Source organism: Sceloporus occidentalis, unplaced genomic scaffold (genome assembly GCF_023333645.1).
Source record: "Sceloporus occidentalis isolate IW3139 unplaced genomic scaffold, rSceOcc1.0.p SCAF_3, whole genome shotgun sequence".
NCBI lineage: Eukaryota > Metazoa > Chordata > Lepidosauria > Squamata > Phrynosomatidae > Sceloporus > Sceloporus occidentalis.
In genome coordinates this window covers 44828575-44856056 of record NW_028316983.1, presented here as the reverse complement: position 1 = coordinate 44856056, position 27482 = coordinate 44828575, and the positions used below count along the sequence as shown (strand labels likewise).

At 42.3% G+C, this 27482-nt stretch overlaps 2 protein-coding genes across 5 annotated transcripts in view; one reads left to right on the top strand and one right to left on the bottom strand.

The window, feature by feature from the left end:
• Positions 1-378: 378 nt before the first annotated feature.
• GPR37L1 (G protein-coupled receptor 37 like 1) lies at positions 379-18475 on the top strand. Its single transcript, XM_089514279.1, has 2 exons — positions 379-1361; positions 14585-18475. Exons 1-2 carry the CDS (start codon positions 576-578, stop codon positions 15392-15394), a joined length of 1596 nt encoding a protein of 531 aa, XP_089370405.1. The 5' UTR covers positions 379-575; the 3' UTR covers positions 15395-18475.
• ARL8A (ARF like GTPase 8A) overlaps positions 6132-27482 on the bottom strand; it is a 74795-nt gene continuing 53444 nt past the window's right edge. The window contains exons 6-8 of one of the 4 annotated variants that reach the window (XR_016280402.1): positions 27290-27360; positions 8396-8618; positions 6132-7281 (exon numbers count right to left, since the gene is read on the bottom strand). Coding sequence is in view for 3 of the 4 variants with exons in the window: in XM_089514281.1 (XP_089370407.1) it covers positions 18687-18790; positions 27290-27360 (175 nt within the window). In the remaining variant the exon portion in view is untranslated. Of the gene's footprint in view, positions 7282-8192; positions 8619-18548; positions 18791-24756; positions 26781-27289; positions 27361-27482 lie in introns of those variants that run through there. The other 3 variants (XM_089514282.1, XM_089514281.1, XM_089514283.1) reach the window with 3 other exon arrangements.

Below are 27482 nucleotides of genomic sequence, written 5' to 3'. Positions count from 1 at the left end.
TCAAGATCTATACTATACAATCAAAGGCCATGGTAGAATTGTATTGTGATTTGTAAAGAATTTGCCACTAGTTTGGCTGAAAGATCCTGCCAGGAAGAAGCTGGTTCTTTCTGAAGCTGCACCACCAAAAGAATTGGGGCAGGAGTGTCTATTGCTTAGACAGGTGGTTTACTTTTCCTAATCTGCTCTTCTCTTCACTCATGCAATGCTAGGGTTGTGATCTTTTCACAGCAGTCTTTAGCTATTGTTGCCTGACCACCAGGGGGCCTGTGGCCCGACAAAGGATCATTGGAATTAATTACTGAGAAGAACGTTTTTTTTATTTGGCTTAAAGATCTGAGGGAAAGCAGAACAGCAATGAAGTTGGCAGAGGCAGACTGAAGTGTCTCTCTGTCTAGATTCAAGCTTCAGGGTACCTCCCACTCCCTCCTTCCCTTGCTGCCCTGAATATCTCCAGTCAAAGTGTGGGAATTTTTCTTTTCTTTTCCCTTCTCACAGCTTGCAGGGCCACCTCCGCTGCCCTTTGTGAGGCGCCTTCATTGTGCATTTTCCTTTCCACTTGGGCAGAAGGAAGGATGTCTTTGCTTTGGACTGTTATACTCTTGCTTACTTTCCTGAAGCCTCTAGATACTACGGTGAAGGAAGGCGCTTCTGCCCCATTTCTTCAGGAGCCTTCTACATCTTCCAGGAGGGAGCATAGGGTTGGAGGCAGTCACTCGGCAAGACACTTCATTCCAAAAGATACACTGCTGGAGACCCTGGGAGAACTGGGCAGGATAAGGCGGTCAGGATCCCTTGGCAGTTACCGGGGGTGGCCCTTCTCAGAAGACCAACTGAAATGGGGAAGGACTCGGAGGGGAACAGATGATGAAGATTCCAAACCAGTTCAGCCATATGTCCCAGGAGTAAAAGTGGAATTTCCTCGGCCTGCAAACTCTGGCAGCTTACATCCAACCAAGGTCTTGGTGCCATCCAGCACAGACCCATCTAAACACCTCCCCCAAAGGAGTCCAGCAGTCCATGAGGGCACAGAACCACAATATAACATGACTGTGGCTCTAGGAAAGCGCCCTCAGATCCAGAACCCTCTGTATCCAGTGACTGAAAGCTCATACAGTGCATATGCCGTCATGTTCCTGTCCTTAATTGTCTTTGCTGTGGGTATCATTGGGAACCTCTCAGTGATGTGCATTGTCTGGCACAACTACTATATGAAAAGTGCCTGGAACTCCATCTTGGCCAGCCTTGCCTTCTGGGACTTCCTCATCCTCTTCTTCTGCTTGCCAGTGGTCATCTTCAATGAGATCACCAAGAAGAGACTGCTGGGAAGCATCTCCTGTCGCATTGTACCTTTCATGGAGGTAAGAGATATCACTGTTGCACTCATTTGTGTTTCATCAACAATTTTATATATCCTTTTTGAAGGATCATTTTGTAGCATTACATTCTTTTGAATGTTACATGAGCTTGGATCTCTTTTGCATTGTCACTAAGCCATGTTTATGGGCCCTATGAAGAGATGTTTTAACATCTTACCAAGGATGAAGAAAGGCAGGTTGATCTTTCATGGGGTAGGTGCCACTAGCCCTCTTCTTAAAAGGGTAACATCAATGCTAGGGAATTCTGGGAACTGTTGTTTTGTGAGATAGTTAACTTTCTCTGTCAGAGAGCTCTGGTGCCACAATAAACTACAATTCCCAGGAATCCCTAACATTGAGCCAGGGCAGTTAAAGCAGTCCCAATCTGGATGATTTCTGTAGTGTGTTTTGGGCCTCTGTGAGCATGCTACCAGGAGAAATTTTTCTTAACTGCAGATAATATATTCCTGTTCAGGGTTGCCAAGTGTGAGTGGGGTAAACAGTCTGGCAGCTGCTCTGTTCTTATGACTTTAACAGAGGGCTGGAGTAGGAAAATAATCACAGATAAGAAAGGCTTTCTTTTTGGACTATAATCCCCCAAATCCCCCAGCTAACATTGGCACTGGGCAGTTGTACTCTATTTTGGGAGTAGTAGTCCAGAAAGTAACTTTGCTAAACTCTGGAAATATCATAAGTCAAGCTTTTCAAGACATGGGGCAAAACATGACTACACTTGCTAACTGCTGTTGTTAAAGGATTTGTCTAGCAGGGCCAATTCAGAACCTGTGAATTTTATTTCTACCTATTCAGATTACCATCATTTTTTTCGTGGGCGGATACCTGTGTCTTTAATGGGCATGTGACAGACTGAAATTCAGAAATTTCACTACCTCACTGAATCAACATGCTGACAAGGGCTTCTTAAATGTTTGCCTGTCACTTTTAAAGGTAGAGACAATTCACCCAGACACTGCAAAAGATATTTGGAACACTATGTGATGTGCTCTAAAAAGTATAGAAAGACCACTGTTGTAGGCATACATAGGCTAAGGATCATATCTCAAGGTGGAGCCTTAAGGTAGTGCCAGGATTGGAAGAGTAATTTTGAATACTGTTGAGAAGACAGCAAAGTTGCATTAATTAATTAATGCATGGCAGGGGGTTGGACTTCATGGCCCTTGAGGTCTCTTCCAACGCTATGATTATAGGATTACTTAACTGTAATGATGGTGAATTTAAACCTAACATTCGCCTAGTGTGTGAGGACAGCCTAGCCTTTCATCATTGGAGTTTTCTCCAGATGTTCTTAACTAATGGAAGCAGAAAAGCAACTAAAGCCATAGTACCCCAAAACAACTTTAGTATGTCAGCATCTCCAAATCACATGAATATTTTTCAGGGAGTCCAAACCAAGCCAGTTAGATTGGTTTCCACAGCAAAAGAATGCAAACAGTTGAATCTGAGGAAGTTCAACTAAAGGATGAATCCTATATATACTTATTTGGTATGTACAATCTAGAAAGTTAAGATCTGCAGACAAAGGATTATTGGCAGTTTCACCAATCCGTATGGCTTTATCACAGCTGTGAGCCTTTTAGGATCTGGCTCCGTGTTTGTGAAACAGTCTTCCGTTGCATCTCCAGGTGGAGGAGGATCTGATTCACTTTCGTAATGGGTTGAAGATCTTTGCTGCATTAAGTTACTGAGCCAAGATGTGTAGCAACTGATGAGGAGGGGTTTTAGCATATTAGTATATTATTTTAGTATTTTAGCATTTTATAATGTGGTCTTTTATCACTTGCTTTTGATTGTATATGTTCTGATGTACCGCCCTTGGTAGAAAGGGAATTATAAATAAACACTGTTATTATTAACAGGAGGAAAGTCCCTTTGAACACAGTAGTGGGACTGAACAAGCAATGCACTGCAAAGACAGTATTGGCTGCACTACCCTCCCCCATGCCCTGTTGTGGTGTGCCTAAAAGAAGTAAATATGAGTTTGAGTCACCAGCCACTATCAATATACAAAGCTGCTAAATACCCTGTCTGGTAGATTTTTGTTAAACCTATGCCTCTGTGAGATACCTGAGATCAAACTGCCACATGGAAGTATGGCAGAGATGTTGCTGTGAACCTAAATGTTTGCCACATTTTTTCTGTCAGCTGAATAAAATTCCTTCTGTTACCAAACAGCACCTGAAGAGTAGCAACTTCAAAGGGGCATCTGAGGCTACCCATAGAGTAGGGCAATTGCCAAAAGTTTGAGGATATTTTCTTCTGATGGATTTCAGAGAGTGACCCCAACTCTAATTTTATTTTACTCATAAAGCCCCCCTTATACCCTTTACGATAGTGGAAGAGCAACTTTGCTATGTTTGACACAGGGGAACAATGCTGTTTAAGCATGAAGAAGGGGCTTATTTTAATCTGGGAAGTAACAGGTTTCCACTTCTTTCTTTCTTGACTAAGTGAAATATATTACCATAGATAATTTGCCAATGAACGCCAAATAAAGACCATCTTAATTTTATCCTTACAGTGCTGTGAGATTGCTGCAGGAATGGATGGTTGAAATCCTGTCAACCCCCATTATATTTAGCAAATATGGGAAATATAATCCAAAAGTATCTGGAGGGCCACAAATTCCCTTTGCGTTGCTACTTGACTTCAAGTCATTCCTGACCTATGGCAACCCTAAGACAAATCTTCTCTTGGCAAGATTTGTTCATAGGCTATTCTCATTGTCAAAGGCTGACACAACGTGACTTGCCCAACATCACCCAGTGGGTTTCCATGGCCAAGTAGGAATTTGAATCCTAGGCCTGTTACAGACAGCCAAAATAAAGCTGCTTTGAGTCACAGTGGAGGTTTGATGTTTCAATGATGCATGCGTCCTAAGAGTCCAGAAGTTGCACCAAAGCCACGCTCCAGCCCTAAGGACTGGAGTGCAGCTTTGGTGTGGCTTCTGGACTCTTAGGAAGCATGCATCATTGAAACACCAAACCTCCACTGTGACTCGAAGCAGCTTTATTTTGGCTGTCTGTAACAGGCCCTAGTCTCACAGTGTCCTAGTCTAACACTCAAACCACTATACCATGTTGGCTCTCTCTAGGACCCATTTATTTGTCTTTTTATCAGTCCACGGTATCCATAGAACTTTTTTCCAGCACCACATTTTAAATGAGTTGATTTTCTCCCTGCCAGCTTTCTTCACTGTCCATCTTTCATAACCATACATTGATAATATGATGACATGGGCAATCCTAACTTTAGTATTCAATGTTAGATCATTACTTCAGGATCCTGTCTAGGTCCTTTGTTGCTGTCCTATCAAGTAATAGTCTTCTGATTTCTTGACTGCAGTCTCCATTCTGATTAATGGCAGAGCCAAGGGATGGAAAATCTTTAATTATTCAAATGTCTTCCTCATCTGTGATTAAGAAAGAACAAGTCCTGTTTTGTTGCTTGGTCATTTTTCTTCTGGACTTCATTATAAAATTTTTCAATTCCTTCTTCTTCTGTGTCTGCAGTTGGAGCATGGTGATATTGATAGGTTTTCCTTGAAGTTTGTTGATAAAAGTTATTCCTTCATTCTTTGCACTATGTCCTTTGACTGCTTTCGCTAAATCTCTCCTCATTATTAATGCCATCGCATTTCTTCTTAGGTTTCGTTTCCTGGGTAAAACACTGTGCATTCATCCTGTCCACTTTACCTCACTCACCTAAAGTATTTTAATGTTTATATGTTTCATTTCTTGTTTTGCTGTGCCTAGGTCCCCCTGACTCATGCTTCTCACATTCCATGTTCCTATAATATGTGTTGTGGAGCTTCGGACTTTTCTTTCATCTCTGAGTACATCAACAGCTGAATGTCCTTTTGGCTTGCATGCAGTTGTGCCATTAGCCACATTGCTACTCCTAATTGTCTTGTACTGTTCCTTAGTAGCTTGTAAAGTGCCTTCCAACCTGGGGATGTCATCTTTGGGCACTATCTCTTGTTTATTTTGGATTGTCCCATCATAGTGTTTTCATGGTAAAAGATATTTTAAAAGGGGTTTACTTTGCAGTACTAACAAGTGTTACCTGTTGTGCCACTGCTGTTATCTCCTAGACATCTTTCACTCATGTCAGTGCCCCTCCCCAATTACTGTTGATGACCACTAACTGTTTGACACATAGAGTCTGGCTCTTTAACAAAAGCTTGTCTGACATAAGAGATACTCCCAGCAGCACTGCTCCTAACAGTATAGCCTCTTGTGTCAGAGGAGCAAATAATAATAATAATAATAATAATAATAATAATAATAATATTTATATCCCGCCTTTCCCTTTCAAGGATCTAGGCGGGTAACAACAGTCCAATATAACATTTAAAAACAATAGTAATATGATCCCAATCTTCTAGCCCACCCTCCTTCTGCTAAAATACAAAAAAAAACCTCATACTATATAATAGTAGCAGTATCACACAAAGTGCCACCACTATGGAAAGGTAGTGCCATTGGTGGGAAGAACAATTTTACTGCACAGCATATCTATGCAGGTTCTGGAATAAGGATATATTGATAAAGATATATTGTGCGGGTAGGGGAGAAACTGCTGTTTTTCAGAGACATCAGCCAGTCCTAACATGTCATATCTCCCTGTCCCAACACGGCCCTATGTACTACTACTACTACTGCTACTACTACTACTACTACTAATAATAATAATAATTTTTATTTGTATTTTCCTGCCTCTCCCTGCGGATCGAGGCAGGAGTACATCAACAAATTAACACAGAACAGATATAAAATACAATCAATAAAACACTGACATTATTATTAATTCAATAAAATAGCTAGAACATCTAAAACATTTAGAAAACATACATCATAACCAGAAGTGAAGCATTTTATCTTAAAGATCTCCTATAAGAGGTCGGATGGATAAGCCCACCAGAAGAAATCCGTCTTAAGTGCAACTGCAAAGAAATTTGAGGACCAAATTATATGTGATGAGCTTTGTCTGAAGAAAAACAAGTCTTCCTCCAATTACATTGTAAAGCAAAGGGACTGCTGATGGGGAGGAGAGGTAGTGTTTGTTAGATTTTCCACTCTGCAATCCTGTCCCTTGGCATCATTTTTCTCCAGAGCTTGCAAAGTTAATTTTCAGAGTACAACTGTAGTCCAAAAAGAACTGGACAAGATCCTAAAGTGCAAAGATATAATTCTGAGCACTAAAGTGAGGATTGCCCAAGCCATTGTATTCCTAATTACCATGTACGGATGTGACCGCTGGTCAGTGAAAAAAACAAATAGAAAGAAAATCAATTCATTTAAGACGTGGTGCTGGAGAAGAGTGTTGAGGATACAATGGACAGTGAAGAAGACCAATAAACGGGTTCTACAACAGATCAAGCCCAAACTCTCCTTGGAAGACAAGATGGCCAAACTGAGGTTGTCATATTTTGGCCACATCATGAGAAGGCATGAATAAGTGGAATAGACAACAAAGCTCAGAAAGGTAGAGGGCAGGAGAAAGAGAGGAAGGTCATATGCCAGGTGGATGGATTCAACCACAGAGGTCATAGGCCTGAGCCTGCAAGACCTGAGCAGAGAGGCTAAGGACAGGGAGTCTTGGAGATGTCTCAGCCACAGGGTTGCCATGAGCCAAGGTTGACTGAAGGGCAGTTAACACTAACAACAAAATAGTCCTATGAAATTACAGTTCTTGAACCACATAAATGCTTTGATTGTGTTTTCCTGCATGGCAGGGGATTGAACTTGATAGTCCTTGAGATCTCTTCCAGTTCTAGGATTCTAAGATTCTATGAATATAATTAAGTACAATTGTCTAACATCAGGAGGGCCTTTCATACTCAACATCCTGGACAGATTAGTCTTGTGGTGGTAGAGATGCTTGGAACAGCATCCTGAAACACCTAAAATGGGGGAAGGAAAAAAGTACGGTAAAATAGATAGAATAGTGCTGATATATACAATAGAAAGGGCAGACCTTCTGCTCAAAGATGCTTTTCAACTTTAGAATGTTCTGAACATTCTGTGCAAGTGCAGGAAGACTTACTTCTGTAAGTGACAGAGACAACAAAGAAGAAGTCACATTCCCCATAACCTCTTCAGTGCAGCCCTCTAGTATCTCTGTCATACAGTAAATTAAACTTGTGCTTAAGTATCTGCAACTGGAAAACTGCTTCCATCTTCTCTTCCCCCTTCTATTGCTTCCTCTGTAGAAAATTTTAGTAAATTTCTTGTACCTTATGGTGGGCAGTGGTGTCAACCTGCAGTATTCCAGATCTTATTGCCCTGAGAAGTGGCCATACTGGCAGAGACTGATGGGTATTGGAATGCAACAATACATACAGGGCCACAAGTTCCCCATTCTTCCCATAAACATTATGCACAATGGTGGCACAATAACACACCAACAATGAAATTGGTGGTGGTGGTACTGATGACAGTAATGGTGCTGATTTGCACAAATGGAATTATAGAATCATAGAGTTGTAAAAGACCTCAAAGGCCATGCAGTCCAACCCCCTGTCATGCAGGATGACACAATCAAAGCATCCCTGACAGATGGTGTTATTCAGAGTAACATCATTTTGAATGTTGGCAGAAGCTGGGTTTCAATGCAACTGCATCTGCTTAAAACCCTCCAAAGGAGACTCCACCACCCTCCAAGGGAGCATGTTCCACTGTCAAACAGCTCTTACGGTTAAGAGGTTCTTCCTAATGTTTATGCGGAATCTCTTTTCCTCTAGTTTGAACCCGTTGCACCTATTGCTCTGGGACAGGTTGTATTCAAGAGATTATTGTACTAGCTGGTTGGGTGTTCCCTAAGGCTTTAAGAGTACATGGTGTTATTCAGAGTAACATAATTTTGAATGTTGGCAGAACCTGTGTTTTGATGTAACTTCATGTTTATTAGCTTTGTTTATTGGTTTTTGTGAGGCATGTGCAATATGGCTGTTCAGACTTGGCCTTTTGCCTATGTTAGTTTCCCCCAAATAATATAGTATAATAATAGATCTTTACTTGCTTGAAGAGAACGTGCCATTTCAGCTGCAACTGTTCTGCTCATTCTATTGCTTCTCTGCTGAGTTCCCAATTCAAGGCAAGATGAGAGCAGTGCAGGTGGTGGAACATCTGTGAGTGATTCAGAGCCTGGTTATAGGGACAGCTCAGTGCATGGAGGAGGCAGGGAAGACAATGGTATTGTTTGGCAGGATCACTGGCAGTTGGGCAGGGCAAGGGCTTGCTGTAGGAAAATAGAGAAATGCAAACATGGGTCAATGACATATTCATGCAGTCTACATGTGCTATCACTCTCAGAGGCCACAACTGCAAAAGTTGCCAACATCTGCAAAAGTTGCAGACTTAAGCTGGTTGAGCACTACCTTCCACCCTCGAATCTCTATGTATACCCTGTACCATGCTGGAAATAAAACTAGGCCATGCAGTGTAATATTTGCATTAATTCAGCAAATATTCTTGGTAAATGCCAAAACATTAAGAAATTTTCTATTACTGCTTATGATAGCTGAATCATAAGTCCTCATGCTGCTTTATTTGTATGCTCCATAATCTGAATTTATTTGCATTTGCCTTACTTTATTTTATTGCAAAGCTTGTAATTTACAGAGGAGCTGGGCATGGTGGGGAGGGATCATTTGTTTTAGCATTAAGCCCTTGCAAAAGTTGTCATGTGCATGTGTGTGTAAGTAGATGCATGTGTAGTGGATTGTGCAGTTACAGCCATGCTTGTGGGCCACAGAAAGCATGCTTTCCCCAAATTCAAGATGAAGGATACATCTTGATTAAAAAAAAAATGCATCTTTTAATCAAGGAAACCGAGGTGGTAGTGAGAAAATGTGTCATTGCTGGAAGCAGGGATTTCTTTAACAGTGCTATATCTAAGTGATTGTTTGCTGAGTCCTGACCTTGTTAACAGAATCCAGAGTACTTCCAAAATGACTGGTTGTCTAAAATGAACCCCAGGAAGTAGTCTGTATTTTATTCTGTACTAGTCTTACAGTAATACCCATACCCATACCTCATTTCAAGTGGAGTTGCTCAGGATAAATACTCAGTGGATTATATTTTCCATACTTACATCTCCAAAATAAGAGGTTGTCTGAAATAAACACTAGCCACAGAGATGAAGGATCATGGGTTTCATTTATTCTTCATAGAAGTTTTTTTTTCAAGTGAAATAATATTTTGTGTGATTTGGAAAGATGTGGACACCTATTGTGAGGCAGCTGATTTTAAACAAATGTTCTGTTCTCAGTTGTGACCGCTAAATCCACCTCCATTATCTGCTGGGCTAACAGTTAGCCTTTTTTTAATTACAAAACTACCATTACATGCTTCCATCTGAACTTTTCACAGCTATATATTTCCTCTCTTCCCCCAAACAAGTTTGGTTTGACATTCCATTGCAAATAGGCCCTTGGTTTCAGTCAAAAGTGAGCCTTCCTCTCCCCGCTCCATTTTTAAAGGTATGGGTTTCTTTCTTGAATTACACACATTTGTGAAGCCCAGACTGAAGGCCTGGTACTGCATCAGCCTGAGCAGATAGTGGCACCTATGATGCATAAAGTGGGGTGGGGTGGGGTATCTAATGTTAATATCAAAGTGGCAAGGGGAAGTAAACCCTTCTCTCTCTAGTCACCTGTTGATTTATTGCAACCCCATCAATTTAATAAGGTTTTCTTAGTCAAGGAATACCCAGGGGTGGTTTTGTCAGTTCTTTACTCTAAAATATATCCTGCAGCACTGGTGCACTGGATGGCAGTCTCCCATCCAAGTAATCACCAGGGCTGACCCTGCTTAGTTTCAAAGATCAGACATAATCTGGTACTGTTAAGGCATTAGGTCTTTTTCTGTTTCTCTATAAGCTATCATTCCAGGCTCTTTTCTCTGAACCCATCTCACTTCAGATGTCAGATACAACCTGAAAAGGAAAGGGATTTCAACGGACAGATTAGGGAAAAGATTAACTGGGGACGGTAGTTTAGCTCACGTCACCTACACTTTCCGTTTGAAGCACAAATTAAACACCTAACAATCCACATCATAAATAAATAGGGCAAACATGTAAGGAAGCAAATATATCTGCCATTGCCATATGTCCCAAGCTAAAGCTAAAATAGGACTATTGTTGTATACCTTCAAGTCATTTCCTTTGAAGTGCCTTCAAGTCATTTCACCACAATTCAAAAACAAATGTTGACAAAATGAAGCATGTCTAGAAGAGAGTGACCAAAATGATGAAAGATCTGGAAGCCATGCTCTATAAGAAGAGTCTTAGGGAGCTGGGCATGTTTAGCTTGGAGAAGAGATGGTTAAGAGGTGACATAAATATTTGAAGGAATGCCATGTTGAAGATGGAGCAAGTTTGTCTTCTGCTGCTCCAAATACTGCTCTTCTAGTTTGTCTTCTACTGCTCCATCTAAATATTAGGCATAACTTACTGACAGTAAGAGCTGCTCAACAGTGGAAAACGCTGCCACAGAGAGTGGCAGAGTCACCTTCTTTGGAGGTTTATAAACAGGTTGGATGACCTTCTGTCGGGGGTGCTTTGGTTGTGTATTCCTACATGGCAGGGGATTTGACTGTATGGCCCTGTGGTTTCTTCCAATTCAATGATTTTATCATTAGGCAAAGTGAGGCAGCCAACTCAGGTGGAAGCAGCAAGGTACTGGAGGGCAGAGCTTTGTATATTCTGTGTAGCCTGCTGCTGTCAGGTGTGATGGTGGAAACTGTCCCAGCACCACTGTTGAACTAAGGTACAGTTTAGAAGTCTATACTGCTTTTATTTAGGAAACAAGAGTACCACAGTCTTTCACCTCAAAATGTCTTGGGTTGGCCTTTATGCTGGGCCTACAAGAGAGCCTGGTGGAGCAGTGGTTAAATGCCTGTAATGCAGCCACAAGGTTGTGATGTTGATCCCAGGGGCTTCAAGGACCACTCAGCCTTGCATACTACCATAGGTTACTAAAATGAGTACCTAGCTTGTTGGGGGCAATTGGCTTACACGTGGTAAACCGTTAGGGAGTGCTGAGTTCATTGATAAGTGGTATAGAAATGTATTTGCTATTGCTACAAGGAAGCCCTCCGACCTTCTCTAGCTTCTAAAAGGTATCTTGAAGGCAAGCATGCGCATTGTCAGCCTGCTCTGTTGGTGTATTTCCAGATTAAGATCAGATTGTGAGAGCATCTACCCATTTCTTTAAAGAGCACCGTGAGAAGCAGACCTCAGAGGCACAAGCTGTAGCCTGGAAATGCTCTGTTATGTGGAGATTTGGCTCTGGTTGAAAGGACACAGAAAGTTTTTGAAGAAAGTACGCCTCTCTTCCCAATTTCCGATCCTTCCTGCGTTCAATGAATGTCTCTTGTTCCCCTCAGAAGTGAGCGGGTGCCTGCAATTAGGGCCCAGAGCTTTGGGGCAATCTGTAGTCCAAATGGGGCGTTGTGTTTCCTGAGGTGAAGGGAAAGCACAGCATTTGTAATGGAGTGCACTGCATGAGGGGGAGGGCAGGCCTAGCTGATATTTATTCATGTTCTTCATTGTGTTTCAAATCCACCCAGCCTTTGGCATTTTCTCCTCCACGCTTTGGCCTCTTCCCTTTTGGCAAACACGGATGTTTTCCTAGGATTCTGAATGCAGCGGAAATTTAACAAGGACTGGTTGGGGACATCAACAAACTTACTTGAACTCATTTGGTGCTCAGAGAACGGATGCATTGGGTGGTAAGAAGCAGAATGGTAGGGGTGTTTTGTTTAGAGTGACTTGCAGGACCAAGGCTTGTTTAGGGAGAACTTGTTAGTGGCCTGAGAATTTTTTCTGCACTACAAGTGTTTCCTCCATTCCCCACAATTAGGTGCCAATTGCATTTGGTAAGTATGAATCTGTAGGGCCTGATTGCCATGAAGCAGAATAAGGTGGTAAGAGTCCTCAGATGGTACTGCTACAGGTGGAGGATCATGTAACGTTGCCCCAGTCTCCCAGGAATAAATTGTATATAAGTCACATGTTTTCAGCCTCAGACGAAGGCAACGGCAAACCTCCTCTGAACAAATCTTGCCAAGAACACCCCTTATGCTCATCATAAGTCAGAAATGACTTGAAGGCACGTAACAACAACAACAAATAGAAAAGAAGGGCCTCAAGAAATAAAATTTATCCTAGCCTTTTGCTTGTTATCCTGTTTTTCTGTTTGCTAAAATTTTAAGCAAAGGAGCATTTGAAACTGTGATTTGCTCTCTGTAATACAAACTGGTGCAGTGCACATATGTTTTGTTACATGTGCCGCTGAGGCCTGAGCCTGATAGCCTGAGGAATATTGAGGGATGCCAAATATGTAGAGGAGGTGGGACTTCAGAAGAAAGTTACTCTGTAGCCAAATGCATATTTTATTTTAATTGACAAAGGTTTTCAAACCAAAAAACAGAACAGACTTCCCACCATGCATCATCTTCCCTTCCCATCTGCTGATTAAGTTTAAAATTAAAACATTAGTAAACATAGTTAAATAATAAAATATAAATAGCATTGTGGCTGGTTCTTAAGGAATCTAAAGGGTGAAAATATGGAAGAATATACATCAACTGAGCAAGAGTAGGATGGAAAGAAAAGAATGCTCCTTGGATGTTTCTGTGTAATACTTTGCCCACATCATGTGAAGACATGAATCAATAGAAAAGACAATAATGCTTTTTAAGATAGAAGGCAGTAGGAAAAGAGGAAGGGCACATTCCAGATGGATGGACTCAACCAAGGAAGCTATGGCCTCACATCTGCAAGACCTGAGCAAGGCTGTTGATGAAAGGGTGACTCAGAGATTTCTCATTTATAAGATTGCCATAAGTTCAAGTCCACTGACAACAGTTAACAACAACAATTTCAGCTAAAGGTTTAGGAAAGGCAACCAGAGCTTCAGCGTCCACACAGTAAATTTACAGTAGCGTTAGAACAAAATATCAGCAGTAACACACACACACACACACACACACACACACACACACACACACCAACCATACCCAGCAAGGAATGTTGTCATGGTAGTTAAGTAGTAGTACAGATTGCTAAACAGCTGCAAGCAGACAATTTGGAGCCATTTTCCAAAACATTTGTAGTGTTAAGGGAAGCCAATGCTGCTTTAACACCAGCATAATTTCATAGAATAATGCATGCCCTTAGTATCAAGTCAGCATGGGAAAGGATAAGAACATATTAGTGAGAAGGCTGGGCATTGATGTATCCCAGGGTTGCTCACCTTAACTGCTGGTGCTGCTTCTCTTGTCTGCTATGAATCATATGGTTCATGGTGAAAAATTAATCAAGACTATTCTGTCAATAGGCCTCATACATTACTCTGAATATGCTATCTCATTCAGTTAGGCCCATACAGGATAAATACTTTCCAAAATGTTTCCAGATGCAAACAAATGTAATTCTATATATCTCTAGTCTATTATTATTATTATTATTATTATTATTATTACTACAGTGGGACCTCAGTATCCATGGGGGTTCTATTGCGGACCATCCCCTCCCCCTCGTGGATATCAAAATCCATGGATGCTCAAGCCCCCATTGTCCCCAATGGCTGTGTGTACATGTGGTCATTCTGCCATTAGAGACAACGGGACTTCAGGTGAAGTCCCGTTGTCCCTAATGGTGGCATGGCTGCATGCACACACCACCACTGGGGACAACAGGGGCTGTCCCTAATGAGGATACAGCCATGTGCACGTGCTGCCATTGGGGACAATGGAGGCTTGCCATCTGAGGATTTGAGGATGCTCAAATCCGTGGATGGCAAATCTGCAGATACTGAGGTCCTACAATATATTTATTTGCATCTCGCCTTTCTCCTAATTATAGGGACTCAAGGTGGCTCAAGTCTTAACCAACAGCTGTGCTCCAGGACACATCTAAGAAAACTGCTGGGGACTGGGATTACCTTATTCCTTGTACAGTAGTTTTGGTGAATTAAGATGGCATAATATGGGAATGGCATCAATTCTTCTACAATGGAAGAACTTCCTGTAGTGGAAAGAGGGTTACTCCCTCCAACTCTCTCCACAAAGTAGAAAAAACAATTTTGCTATTCCTCTGTTTACTTTAAGATGTTTCTCTTATTTTCAAACTAATTTACACTCTTTTGTCCGCTCAGTTCCATAGGTCAACAATCTGTCTTTGTTCTGTGCTTCTAGGTGTCTTCTTTGGGAGTGACCACCTTCAGCCTCTGTGCCTTGGGCATTGATAGATTCCATGCAGCCACCAGTCCTCAAGCCAAACTCCGGCCCATTGAGCATTGTCACTCCATCATTGCCAAGTTGGCTGTTATCTGGGTGGGTTCCATGACCCTTTCTATACCAGAAATCCTCCTCTGGCAGCTGGCACAAGACACTTCTCCAACCTCTGGCATGGTGAGTGACTATTGCACCATGAAACCTTCACAGGAGCTGCCTGAATCAATTTATTCTTTGGTCCTCACTTACCAAAATGCCAGGATGTGGTGGTACTTTGGATGCTATTTCTGCCTGCCCATCCTCTTCACTATCAGCTGCCAGCTGGTCACCAGAAGGATTAGCAGCACAGACAAGACCGATTGCCGTGGTAGTAAGCATGGACAATGTGAGAGCCAACTCAATTGCACAGTGATTGGCCTGACAGTCATCTATGCCCTTTGTACAATTCCGGAGAATGTCAGCAATATTGTCGTGGCCTACCTGTCTCCTGATATGACTAAGCAGACACTGGACCTCCTAACCCTCGTCAACCAGTTCTTCTTGTTCTTCAAGTGCTCAGTGACTCCTGTGCTGTTGCTGTGCCTGTGCAAGCCACTGGGCCAGGCCTTCATGGACTGCTGTTGTTGCTGTTGTGATGAGTGTGGTCAGGAAGCTGTCTCCAGTGAGGCTGGCTCTGATGGCAAGCTGAAAACTGAAATGTCCTCCTCCATCTTCTTTGACAAGCCTCGAGAGTCACCTCCTTCTGCGGGGGCTATTGGCACCCCATGTTAAGCTCAATCACACCACTGGGGGAGAATTAGCAATTCTTTTATCAGCTTCTCCCAAGACCAAATGTTGTTGTTTTATCCTTTAGCATGGATTGGTCAAGTGGCTGAACAGTGGAGGTGTGAGTGGGTGTTATCACCCATTTGCTTGTTCCAGTAAGAGTAAATAAGTGACAAGATCTCAAAGACACTTCTTTTCTCTGCTGAACAGCTACCAAGGCTGTGAAGGTCTCCTAGACCAAACCCCACCCAATCCTGAGCATGACCAGAAAGGCTGATACCCCAAGCAAGAGAGGTGCAGAGAAAAAGATTGATTTCCAGCCCCTCAAGGACAGAGATCAGATCATGTTAGAGAGGACATAGTACACATTAATCCATTCTATTCTTGTTCAGGATCTCACTTTCCCACTGATCCAGCTCAAGAGACTACTACACAAAAGATAAGCACTACCCTAGCCTCAATAGATAGAAAATAAATGTTTACTGTGGCAGTTATCTTTTAATGTGTTGTAGACTGGTTAGTTGCTTTATAAAGGTGAATCTACCAACTTGATGCCATTTTCTTTAAATGGAAGCATATCATTTTTTTTCCTTCCCAAGCACAGTATGATTTACCTGTAAGGTATGTATTTTTCACACTGTGGTAAGAGAAGACTGGAAAAGGCTTGGTTATTTTGGTCTGTCTAAGTCTCCAGGTGTGTATTTTCCACTAAGGTTCAATGTACATAATCAAACTTCTGTCAACACTAATAGTAACCACCACGACCTCATATGCCTAATAGCACCTTTGAAGTGCTTCGGTTATGATTTTTTTCTGGGATTACAGCGTGGGAGGAGAGTTAGCTTGGTCTCTGCAACCTGCCACCCTTCAGATGTGTTGGGACTACAGCTGTCATCATCTAACCATGCTGGCTGGAGATGATTGGAGTTGTAGCCCAGCACAACTAAAAAGCATCAGGTTGGGAGAGGCTGAGCTAATCCTTCTTGTATTGCAGTCCCTATCATCAACCCCAAGAGTTACTGTTGATTTAAAATAATAATTTACACAGATACAAATGATGTTTTAAATATCATATATGGCCTGGCCTGTTCCTCAGGCAAACAGCAGCAGCTCCTTCATTTGGTGAGTTCACACAGCCTTACAGTGGAAGAGACAGTGTAGTGGATGGCTAAACCCATTATGAAGGTTAAGGATTCTGATGTTTGGAGAAATCATGACTGTTATTTTTTAACCCAAGAATAATGATAGTGAGTACATGAGTTCCCTCTCCCTGCTCATAAAACCCTGAAAAACACTGGATTATTTATGCACCTATCCAGTAATAATAATAATAAAATAATTGCCATGATTTTGCAGTACCCTAAAAGCAAGAAACATCTTCTGTTAAAATACATATAGACAGGCTCTAATTCTCTTGTGGATGCCGGAGATGCAACACTGATCAAGGACACACACAGCTCTCTTTGTTGCATTCAGGCACCACCTGCAGCTGTACTCTTTGACAAGGGGAAAGCTTTGGCTTGACCATGAAGCCAGAATAGAGAACAAAACCAATAGCCACAGAGGAACAGAAGCCAAACCGGTCTCTGTTCGAACCTCAAACCAGGCAGCTCTCACTTCTGTATCTAAGCGCTTGAGATTTCCTGGTCTCGAGTGGAAAGATGCCTCCTTTGTACCACCAATGAGAAGAAAGTGATTTGTCCAGCTGGTATAAATACTAACACTACTGCAATGCCCCTCCTCCAGACTAGGCATTAGTTTGGGACAGTAATGCTCCAAACATACACTTAGAGGTATATGAAGACATTGGGTAATTTGCATAACAGTATATATATCCTTCTTACCCCCTCTCCCCAGCTTTATGTGTCTCCAGGGACTCTTACATTTTACTGTTCTCTCCCTGCCTGGCCTGGCTGTATGCTGTTTTGTGTTTTTTTGTTTTGTTTTCTGTATTAAAAACATTAGGCCAATTCATGAAGGAACAATCACAGCATATAGACATGACAAATAACTTGTTCAGAGGTAGTTGCCACATGCTAGAGACAGGGAAGTTGTAACTATCTCCATCATGCTTTGAGAATGGATTGTGCATCCAGTTGGGCTTTGAAAATGTGGTAGGCACATTCCTGGGACCCGCAACTGGCTGAGGCCTTCAGGGAGAATCACAGAATCCTAGAGCTGGAAGAGACCCCAAGGACCATCTAGTCCAAAACCCTACTATGCAGGAATACACGATCAAACCACTTCTGATAGATGGCCATCCAGCCTCTGTGGGAGAATGTTCCACTGTCAAACAGCTCTTACTGTCAGGATGTTCTTCCTAAAGTTTACGTGGAACATTAGTGTTTGCCTGTCCTCCATCTATGCAGATTCAACATATAATAGTACAGTGAACAAACTGCACACTGGTTCTTCTGTTAGATAAAGGGAGGCTACAGTTTCAGATCTAGGTTTGGGAAATCATGAAATCAGAGGGTTATTATTTTAAAAAAAAAACACTTCTGGGATAGGGAAAGGTTTTTATGGGATTCTCTGAAACCCCCACCTACTAAAATAATAAGGCTGGGTATGCACTTTGGCCTAGGTACATATGGAAACACCATTTGCTGCTCTGCCTCAGATACAAAATATTTTGGGCTGTCAAACAGGAACTTGTACTTTCTGTATAGTGTCAAGTGACTGCAAGAAAACTGCTTCTGTTCTCTCCACAGGGCACTGCCTGAGCTGCCTCTGAGCCATCCATATTCAATAACACACTAGTTTGTAACGATCCTATCTCACTTCCAGTGCTCTTCCTTTCTCTTTCAAGCCAGCATCCCACAGTATTGGGATAATAAGAATCAGATTCTGCATTTGCAGAGAATAGACCCATGTGTGAGCAAAGTGTTCAAATCCACAAGACAACAGAAAGACCCATGAGATTGTTTACCTATTTGACCTTCATGAAATGTTATGATTAACAGTTTTGGTGATGCAAGACTCCTACTCCAGGACAGGTTAATTTTAACAGGTTAATTAAATGAGGGCAGAAAGTACTAAAAAGGAAAAACAAAAGAAAACCAAAAAACTTCCAGGCTTAAGATTCTTCAGTTTCTTTACAATTAGAAGAGACAGACTTTCCAAATACACAATATACAACAAGGAAGAGAATACAACAAAATCCAGAATGCACATCTTGGTGCTTTATTAGGCTACCACAAAGATACAAAATAAAAAGGTGGAGAATAACATGAGTTTTCAAAATTCAGTCATTTTCTCATCAAAGAGGTAAAAATCATACAGAAGAAAAGCGGCAATGTCAGAGCCACAGGGCAGCATCTTGTTGAAGATGTAACTGAAGCTGATGTTTATGGTGCTCTTGAAGAGTAGTTGATGCAGGTAGAGGTTCCCACCTCTTCTTGGCTGTGAGGATGGAGCAGAAAGGGCAGTAAAATGAGATAATAAAATTTTAGTATCCACTGGCAGTGACAAAGTAGCTTCCTTTGTAATCCAGGCCATCACTTTTTTGTGGGAAGCTGCAAGCCAATTTTTGTAGGTGGAATACTGTGAATTTCTAAAAAAAAATCTTTACAGGCTATTAGAGCATATCTATTATGAGCCCTCTCTTTTTCAAAAGCTGTCAGGTAGCAAGTGACAGGAATAGTTTCTATACCACAGCTGTGGCCACTCACTGGTTGTACTGAGTGAGATGGCCCTGTTTTCAAATAGTAACCTCCTTACCTACCATCCCATGACAGACAGTGTATCTCTTTCCCTCAGCAACTGACGTGGCATTAAAATGAACATGTTTAGAGCACGCTACCTGGTTTCCAATGTTCATTGCATTCAGCTACCCCCATTCTGCTTAAGTAAGACTCCCAGCTCTGTTTGTTCCTTGCTCCCTTTGGATTGTACCCTCAGGAGCAATAAATGGCACTTAGAGAGGGAGGCAGTTGCTAGGGGATGGGATGCAAGGGGGGATCAGTGAAGGCTTTGTGCAGGGAATGACACCCACAGTTCTTCTTGAGCCTGCTGCCATGGAGACAAAGTTTCTATCTTTGTACAAAGAAAGTGATGTTTGGATTGCTGCCCCCATTAGCAAACAGGAGCAGTCCTAGGGCAGGCACAATTGGTGTGTCTCCCAAGGAAATATCTCTCACCAACAGACTGGGCAATGGCATTTTCTCTTTCTGGACAGAAGAGAAGCCCTTTGCTCTGGGACTATGCATCATTTTGACTGGGAATTGAAGAAGCTTTGGGGAGGAAAGAGAGAGATGTGGGTTCAATGCTGCAGGAGCCAGACCAGATGCAAATCATCTGCAACCACAACACCCATGAGGCCGGAGAGATTCAGATGGACACAGAAGGCAGAAAATGTAACTGTCACAAGGGAGGCAAACAAATGCAACACACCGTGAGAGCATATTTGTTTGCCATAGAGCAATCTTTTTCAGACATATTTTTGATGCTAATGCTTGCCATAGAATCTGATTTATCTTTTACACAATCCCATGTTGCAAAGCATTCAAAGACAGGCACTCAGGTCACTGATGAGATCTATTGGGATTCATATGTTTTTCAAGTGTAAAATGATTTTGTATCCTACAGCACATTCAACATGGCCTAGGTCTAAGCACTGTAGAGGAAAATTGGTAGTGGAAAGTGTGGGATAAGAAGGTCATATTAAAGCATTTTAGGTTTATCAAACCTCAAATAAACAAAAGAAAATTAAACAGCCACAGGAATTTCTGGGCTTATGGGCATTTTAAATGTTGGTATTTTTTTACTGCAAGCATGTTTCATGGGACATGTTTGAGTGTTGTGGCCTACCCAGTCTAGAGTATCTCCCTAGAAGCTGCTTTCCCCAGTTGTCTACCTTAGCATCTGATGAGGAAAGATGCACTTGGCTTAGGAGGATCTTTCACTATCAGTGGGCTCACTAGCATCTTTCCTGGCTGATGAAGAAGATAAATTCTGCTTTTAGCTTACTTTGACCAACCACATTTGAACCTTCAGAGGTAAATGGTTGTGTCCTTTGACTTTGGGCTTCCTCCCATTTTCTTCCCATTGTCTTAATTATTCCCTTATTTTGGATTTTTTAAAAAAAAAGTTCTGCTGAGATGTTCCAGGCCCAACAGAGAACAACATGAACACCACTATACCAGATCAACTCTCTCCAAATTGGTGCCTTTCAGGTCTGCAACTCCCATCATCCACCACTAGCATCAGACTGATGGGGAATGGCAACGAAACACATTAGTAGGGCACCAGGGTGGAGAAAGCTACATTAGGAAGAGCAATGGACTTTCATCTGCCAACCCATATGGAGTAGTTGTATATTTCTGGGGCTATGCATGAAAATCCTAATGTCAAACACCCATTGCAAGTACTTCAGAATTTACAAAAACAGAGCAGAACAATGGATACAAAATGCTGGTAGATTTTAAAAATTCTGACCTTCCATTTGCTCTCTAATCTCAGCTGTCCTCAGTTAATATGTACTTGCCACATGCCCAAAGCAATGCCCAGTTATATCTGAAGAATACCCAGCACTTTCCTGGCAACTAACTGCACACAGTCCTTTCCTTATACCCTCATGAGGGCAGGAAGGAAAGGAGCTGAACACGTAAATGAGATGACTGATTAGAATCAATAGATGAAATAAAAAAAGAAGTGAAATCATGATGGCTTGGTAGACCTATTCATTTCAAAGAGTACAGGAAAAGCTGCTTACAATGGGACAATTTGACCTTTCTTTCCCTGTTCCTGGTTGGGAGTGTCCCAAAGGGCAGTATACATGTGATGAGTCTTTGTACTGGATGGGGTTCCTTTGTGACAATTTCTGTAGTACAAATGTGAGGAATGTGCAGCTCTCCAGATACTCCTGGGTTATGATGCCCATCAGCCCAAGCCATATGGCCACTGGCCAAGTACAATGGGCAACAGTGTTTGGCATCTGTCAGGAAGGCCACACATCCCCTGCCTTTAGGTAGAAGGTGCACAGTTAGCTATGTTGAGGATTATGTATAATCTTTGCCAGCACAGGATTAGAAATATTCATAGCAAGTAAAGCAAGCCTGAATGGTGGTGACAGAGACCCAGAGAAAGAAGAGGCCACTGTCTTGCATCAAGACTCTTGATTCAAGGCCTGCCAGTGTGGGTGAGGGGCCTATGTGCAGCTTAAGCAGTGATGTGACCTGAATATCTAAGAGGACAGGAGGGAATGGATGGAAGCTGCTATTCATGCAGTGCTTTCCCCCTTGCTGGTTTACCCTGAGCAAGGGCCAAGCAAGAACAATGCTTGATTTGTTTCAAAGGCTCCTGGTTGGTTAGAGATCTGGGGGTGGAAAATGGGGGGGGGGGGGGGAGATACCATCCAAGACCAAGCCTGGCTGGAATACTGTAGAGCTTTTTTGGGGGGGAGGGGGGAAGGCTAGTGTGCCTTAACATTTCAAAGACATTGGGGCCGGGAATGGGTAGCCAGAATGGGTAACCCTCTTTACTCAACTGCATGAGGGACAGCATACTATGTTACTTTCACTGGGAGTTTGAGCTCAGAGTGCTACTGCTGGAAGGGAAATAAGATATGGGGTGATCTTAGCAGCCAAGGGCCAGGTGGCAAATATTTGCATAGCTAGCAATACTGGATTAAGGATGGACAGTGAATTAAATAAGAACAGACCATTCCATGATCTTTGGAATGGTTCCAGCTTTGCCAATATGACATGTACATAAATGAAAAAAGCAGAAACACCAAATGTGAGTAGTTGAATTGTGTTGGAAATACATTACATTCTAGGGTCTTGTTCATTTTTACTAGAGTTCCCTAGAGACCCACTGATCAGAGCCCTGTGCAGGAGACCTGCATTTAGAATTAAATAATACTGAGCCCAGAAACTTGTTCTGAGTACCAGAACTGAACAGAGCTCACAGTCCTTCCAAAAATATTAACTCAAGTTTGCTTCATTTTAACTGAATAGTTTTGGTGGACTAGAGGGAAGATAATCATTTTAACATATCAAATGTTTTCCAATCTACTGCAGATATATCAGATCTGCTAGTAGATCCATCTCTACCTTTTGCCCATCTTTGCAACAGAGAAATCACACACTTAACAATGAACCAGCACAGAAGGCTTTGAAAATAATTTGGGTAGTGCCTTTCATATCAAATTGTGTTCAATGAACACCAAGTTTCCTCAGTATCAGAAGATCCCAAGTAAGATCATGAACAGCTCATCACTGTTTTACCTGCTTCTTTACACCACAGTAGATGGGCCATTAAGAAGAGCCTGCCTGTTGTGTTAATAGTAAGAACCAAAAACCAAAATTAAAGACCATAATGTATGGGCCAGGTAAGCCTCTGGCACCACCACAAGACTGATCCTTTCTCTGGCAGAAATCCCCAATGTTTCATTTCGTGGGGACACTGATAGATCATATATGTTTAAGTGTTGTAAAGAATAGTGAGGCCTGAATGAAGGTACACTGGTGCCTCAGGTTACGAAATTAATTCGTTCCGCCATTCCTTTCGTAACCCGAAAAATAATCCGTTAGCACTGGAAAGCCTATAGCTGCACTTTGCAGCATTTGAATTTCGCGCCGAAATGAATTTCGTAACCCGAAAAATATTTCGTAACCCGAAACAGTTTTTGCCAATCCAACTTTTTCGTATCCCGGAAATTTCGTAACCCGATCATTTCGTATCCCGAGGCACCAGTGTATAGCCAAGAGTGTTTCTCACAATCCTTTGCAACAAGGAAAGATTCCATTACAAATCACAAGAAGTACCTTAGTTAACAATTCAAGTTGGAATGAAGACAGGCAAGGAATAACAGATGGGATGATTATGAATAGCTACTGCAGGACTGAGGAATCTGGCTGTCCAGCTATTGTTGGACTCAGTTCCAACCAGCAGATAATAGAAGCTAGAACCAAATAATATCTGGACAGTCACAAATCCCTGTCCGTGCATTACTGACAATGTGGGAGGCAAGTTGGTACCCTTTCATACTCAGAAAAGGCCAGGCTGGCTGGAGTTGATGTGACTTCTACTCCAAAACATCCAGAAAGGCAGCAAGTTGTATGCCTTGCAATGGTTCCACCAGACCCTATTTACATTTTGTGAGTTTCCCTAGAGACATTCAGTCAGTTATATTGTTCTCTGGCCCTAATCCAGAACATCAATTCTTAAGGGTTTTTTTTAAGTTACCATGGATCAGAAATTGAACTAAAATTAAAAATTAAGTGAAATAACTTGAAGGCTCATTAGAATGTCCAAATCTGCTTAGCATATGAGAAAAGTACTGCAAATAAGGCAAATTCCAGAAGGATAGCTATATGCATCTGTAGCAACATGAACACATTTTTGGCAAAGTGAGACACATCTTAGACACTAATACAACTGCAGCGCCTGATCTCCCAACAGAACACTGTCAGTTCATTTAGTCAAGAATTCACTCCTTGCTCTTGACTAAATGATGGTCACTGTCTTGGTCTCAGGTTCACCCTCATTGTTTAGAGTGGTGTCTGGCTACTTGATAGTCTCAGAATGCCCAAAGCCACCCAGAAAAAAAAAAAGGGGGGGGGAGAAACCACACCAAATCTTTACACACTCAGGAAGCAGAGGGAAAATTTATGCACAGGAGTATCAATGCACACAGGGGCAGAGACAGACAGGGTATACATCCTCTGTTGCAGGGAGAAAATTGAATCTACCCAAAAGGTTGCTTAAATCTTTAACGCCAGGGCAAAAAAGAGCTTTATGAAAATCTGGGTTGATGTTGAGGCCACCAAGGCAAGACACCTTTACCACACACTGAGTTGATTGAACACTATGATCATTGTGATTGCCCTGAACTGCATAATTTCCAGTACTAATGGGATGCTAAAAACTGGACAGAGAATTCCGAATAACCAGAATCACTTTTTTATTCTGAACTTGTATTTTTTTAAAAAAAAACTGTTGCTTCGCCATTGTTCCACAGTACCACAAACTCATAGAATTACTGTAGATTTCAAAGGAATTCCAAGGGTCATCTAGTTAAATCATTTGCCAATAGAGGAATTCACAACACAGATCTACATAGCTGTTCCCTGGTTAGTACTTGGATGGGAGATCGCCAACAAATACCCGGTGCTGCAAGCTATATTTCAGAAGAAGAAACTGGCAAAGCCATCTTTGAGTATTCCCTACCTAAGAAAACCCTATGAAACTCATGGGGTCACCATAAATCGACAGGCAACTTGTAGGCACACACACATAAGCTCTGCCTTCAAGGCCAGAAAGACTGACTTAGTCTGTAGGTGGCAGTAGGTTCAAAGAAAATGAGTGTGAAAGAGAAAATATGACCCAATTCACAGCAAAGAGGACCACAGTGCAACCACCACCAACACAAAATTGTTAATTTATTGTTATTAGGAGGCAAAAAAAAGTACTGTTACAAGATTCATTTCCCAACAGAGAAGGTCAAAATATGAGCCAAAATATATTTTAAAAAAGGAATAAATGACACTTTACAGTTCATTAAATTAAAAAAAAGTAAAATATCTCCTTGTGCAATTCTGTGAAAACGAGAACAGGAAGGGTGGGAAGAAAAGATGCAATTAGAAAGCCTCCCCCCGCCCCACCTCAGAAGCAACTCTGCACAGGAAAAGGCCAGGCAAGGGCAGGAAGGGCTGTGCAGTCTCACATCTGTCCATTGCTTTAGCAGGGCAGGGGAAGACATGGGGCCCCTGTGGCCTATAATCAGCTGCCCTTAACAGGGAGACAAAGGGGCTAACACATGAAGCCTGATAAGTCTTCACATAGCCCCCTTCCTACATACCCTGCTGCAGTTCCTGGAAATCTCAAGGTTGAGTAGACAGCTAACACACGACACTGGCCGGCTCTGCCAGCCTGCATGTAACCCCCCGTTCAGGAATATCCTCTTTCCCGCTTCCTACCACTGCCATTAGCTAGAAACTCTGGTCCTGCTTTGTCCAGCACACGGTGAAGCACAAATTTATCAAGCAAACTTGTGTGCACACACAAAAGGTCAAGATCCCCCTGATCCTGTTCAACTATATTAACGTAGAACCAAAAAGGCCTCACACCAACTAGTAGTCATTGCTCTTAAAGAGACTAGGCTATGGGCTGTGAAAACACATGCAAACTGGACATAGTATCATCTCCATCTCCTGTCATTTCTGCTCTATAATACACATCAAAGGAGTCCAAGATCTGAAGTGAGCATCCCGGAGAACCTGTCCACCCCACATAAGCTGAAAAATCCACACAGGGATTTTTGTGAAGGGAAGGCCTTGGAACAGAGTCTTCATGAGCCCTGGAACTTCAGATCTGATTTCTTTGGCAGCACACAAAACAAACTAGGCCGAGATTGTGCCTTTACACAGCCATTTTGTTTGTGTGTGTATATATCCCACTCTGTACTTCTGCTTAGGTGCTGATCCCATAACTACAGAAAGACTCCAGCCTCAAAGGGAAGGGAGACTAGCAAACAGGCTTGCAAAAACTGAGAGTCCCAATCTACACCAGATATGGGTTGGTGCAGGACAGTGGCAGCTGAGGATACTCAGGTATCTCAGGAACTAGCTGAGAGGGAGACAAAGCTCATATAGTGTGAACTTAACATCCTGCTGGTTGAAAAACCATAGAGTTGCTTTTTAACTGACCCAGGGTTTGGGGGCAGGGGGAATGAGATGGCACTGACTCGCCTCTAAAGCCTCAGACCAGAAGACTAAATGTGAACAATACTGCTCTATAAGCCTTTTCCAGAGGCTCATCCTACACCCGTACCACTGCGCAGCTTGGAGCAGCAGAGAAAGAAGCAGAGAGGGCAGACAGCATTAGATTCTGACACAGAGGGAGAAAGGGAAGAGAGAAAGGGAGGAGGTCTCTTGGGTCCAAAGCCATGCTCCATTCCCAGCAAGGGCCCAACTGCCCTGTGGCTGCTTGTGACACTCCCAATACTGTGTTTGGTAGTTCCCTGCCACATCTTGTTTGTCACTGCCCCTTTGACAGCTCACAGGCCCCTTTTAGTAACAGCGTTAATTGCTTAAATTAAAAAATTAAAATATATATACATATATATATATATACTGTACACACACCAACAACAACAGAACAGTGCCAAAACCAGAGTAAGGAGCAAAGGGAGAGGGGCAGACAGTTTCTTTACAATAAAAACAGGAGTTCAATCTCAGCAGAAGAGGAGTCTGGGGTCCCCTAAAAATACCCATCTATGGAAAGGAAGGTGGGCAAGAGGGATGGAAAGAGCAGGAGATGGGGGAAAGAGGAAGGAGGAGGTGCGTTTGGGCTTTTACAATGGCATCTTCCCGATCCAAGATCTGGCCAAAGAGCTCTCAGCTTCGCCGGGACTTTGAGTGCTGAATAAGCCACTGTAGGGTGATGTCTGTCAAATACAAGATGCAATTAATGAGCACAAAGGGGAAAAAAGATGCACCAATCTGTCTGCTGCTTAGTTGGACATAAGGGAAGCATGCAAATGGCTCATGGCTACACAGAGAAGTTTCCCCAAATACTGAGGCCCAATTCATGATCCATTCTTGCAACCCAGTTGCCAACCCATCTCTGACACATTCTCCATACAGGGAATGGCCCTTGTATGTGAGTGAAACTATACTCTCTGTCTGCTGGCCTAAAATAGCTCTTCTTGCCCTATCATTTGATGTACAGATGAAGAAGGCACCAAGGCCTTTCAGTGAACTATCATAAAATCAGTCTAACATTTCAAAGTTTTCGATTCAGGCTGCTCACATATTCCAAAGCCATTAACATGTGGTAGGCCCTCTTCATAGAAGTTTAGACATGAATTGACAATTACTCCCCTGCCCTCCAACAATACTCTTCAGGTTGTCTGGCACTCTGATCCTATAGCTCCCCCTTCCCTTCCTCACTTACCAATGTTGTCCTTTTCTTTGCAAGAGATTGAATAGCAACAGATCTCTCGGTCCTGGATGGCAGATAGGTTCCTGCAAGAGAAATAGAAGCAAAAGAGATCAAATTTCCTTGGAGAAATGCACCACACACAGAGAAACTGCAACAGGCATTGCAACAAACAAGACACCTTCCCATTCCAGGGCAGCTGTGCAAA

Excerpts from the sequence above, each read along its gene's own strand:
- GPR37L1 (XM_089514279.1), top strand. The coding sequence starts at position 576 with ATGTCTTTGCTTTGGACTGTTATACTCTTGCTTACTTTCCTGAAGCCT. Across the intron at positions 1,362-14,584 it reads GCATTGTACCTTTCATGGAG|GTGTCTTCTTTGGGAGTGAC; the intron begins GTAAGAGATATC and ends CTGTGCTTCTAG.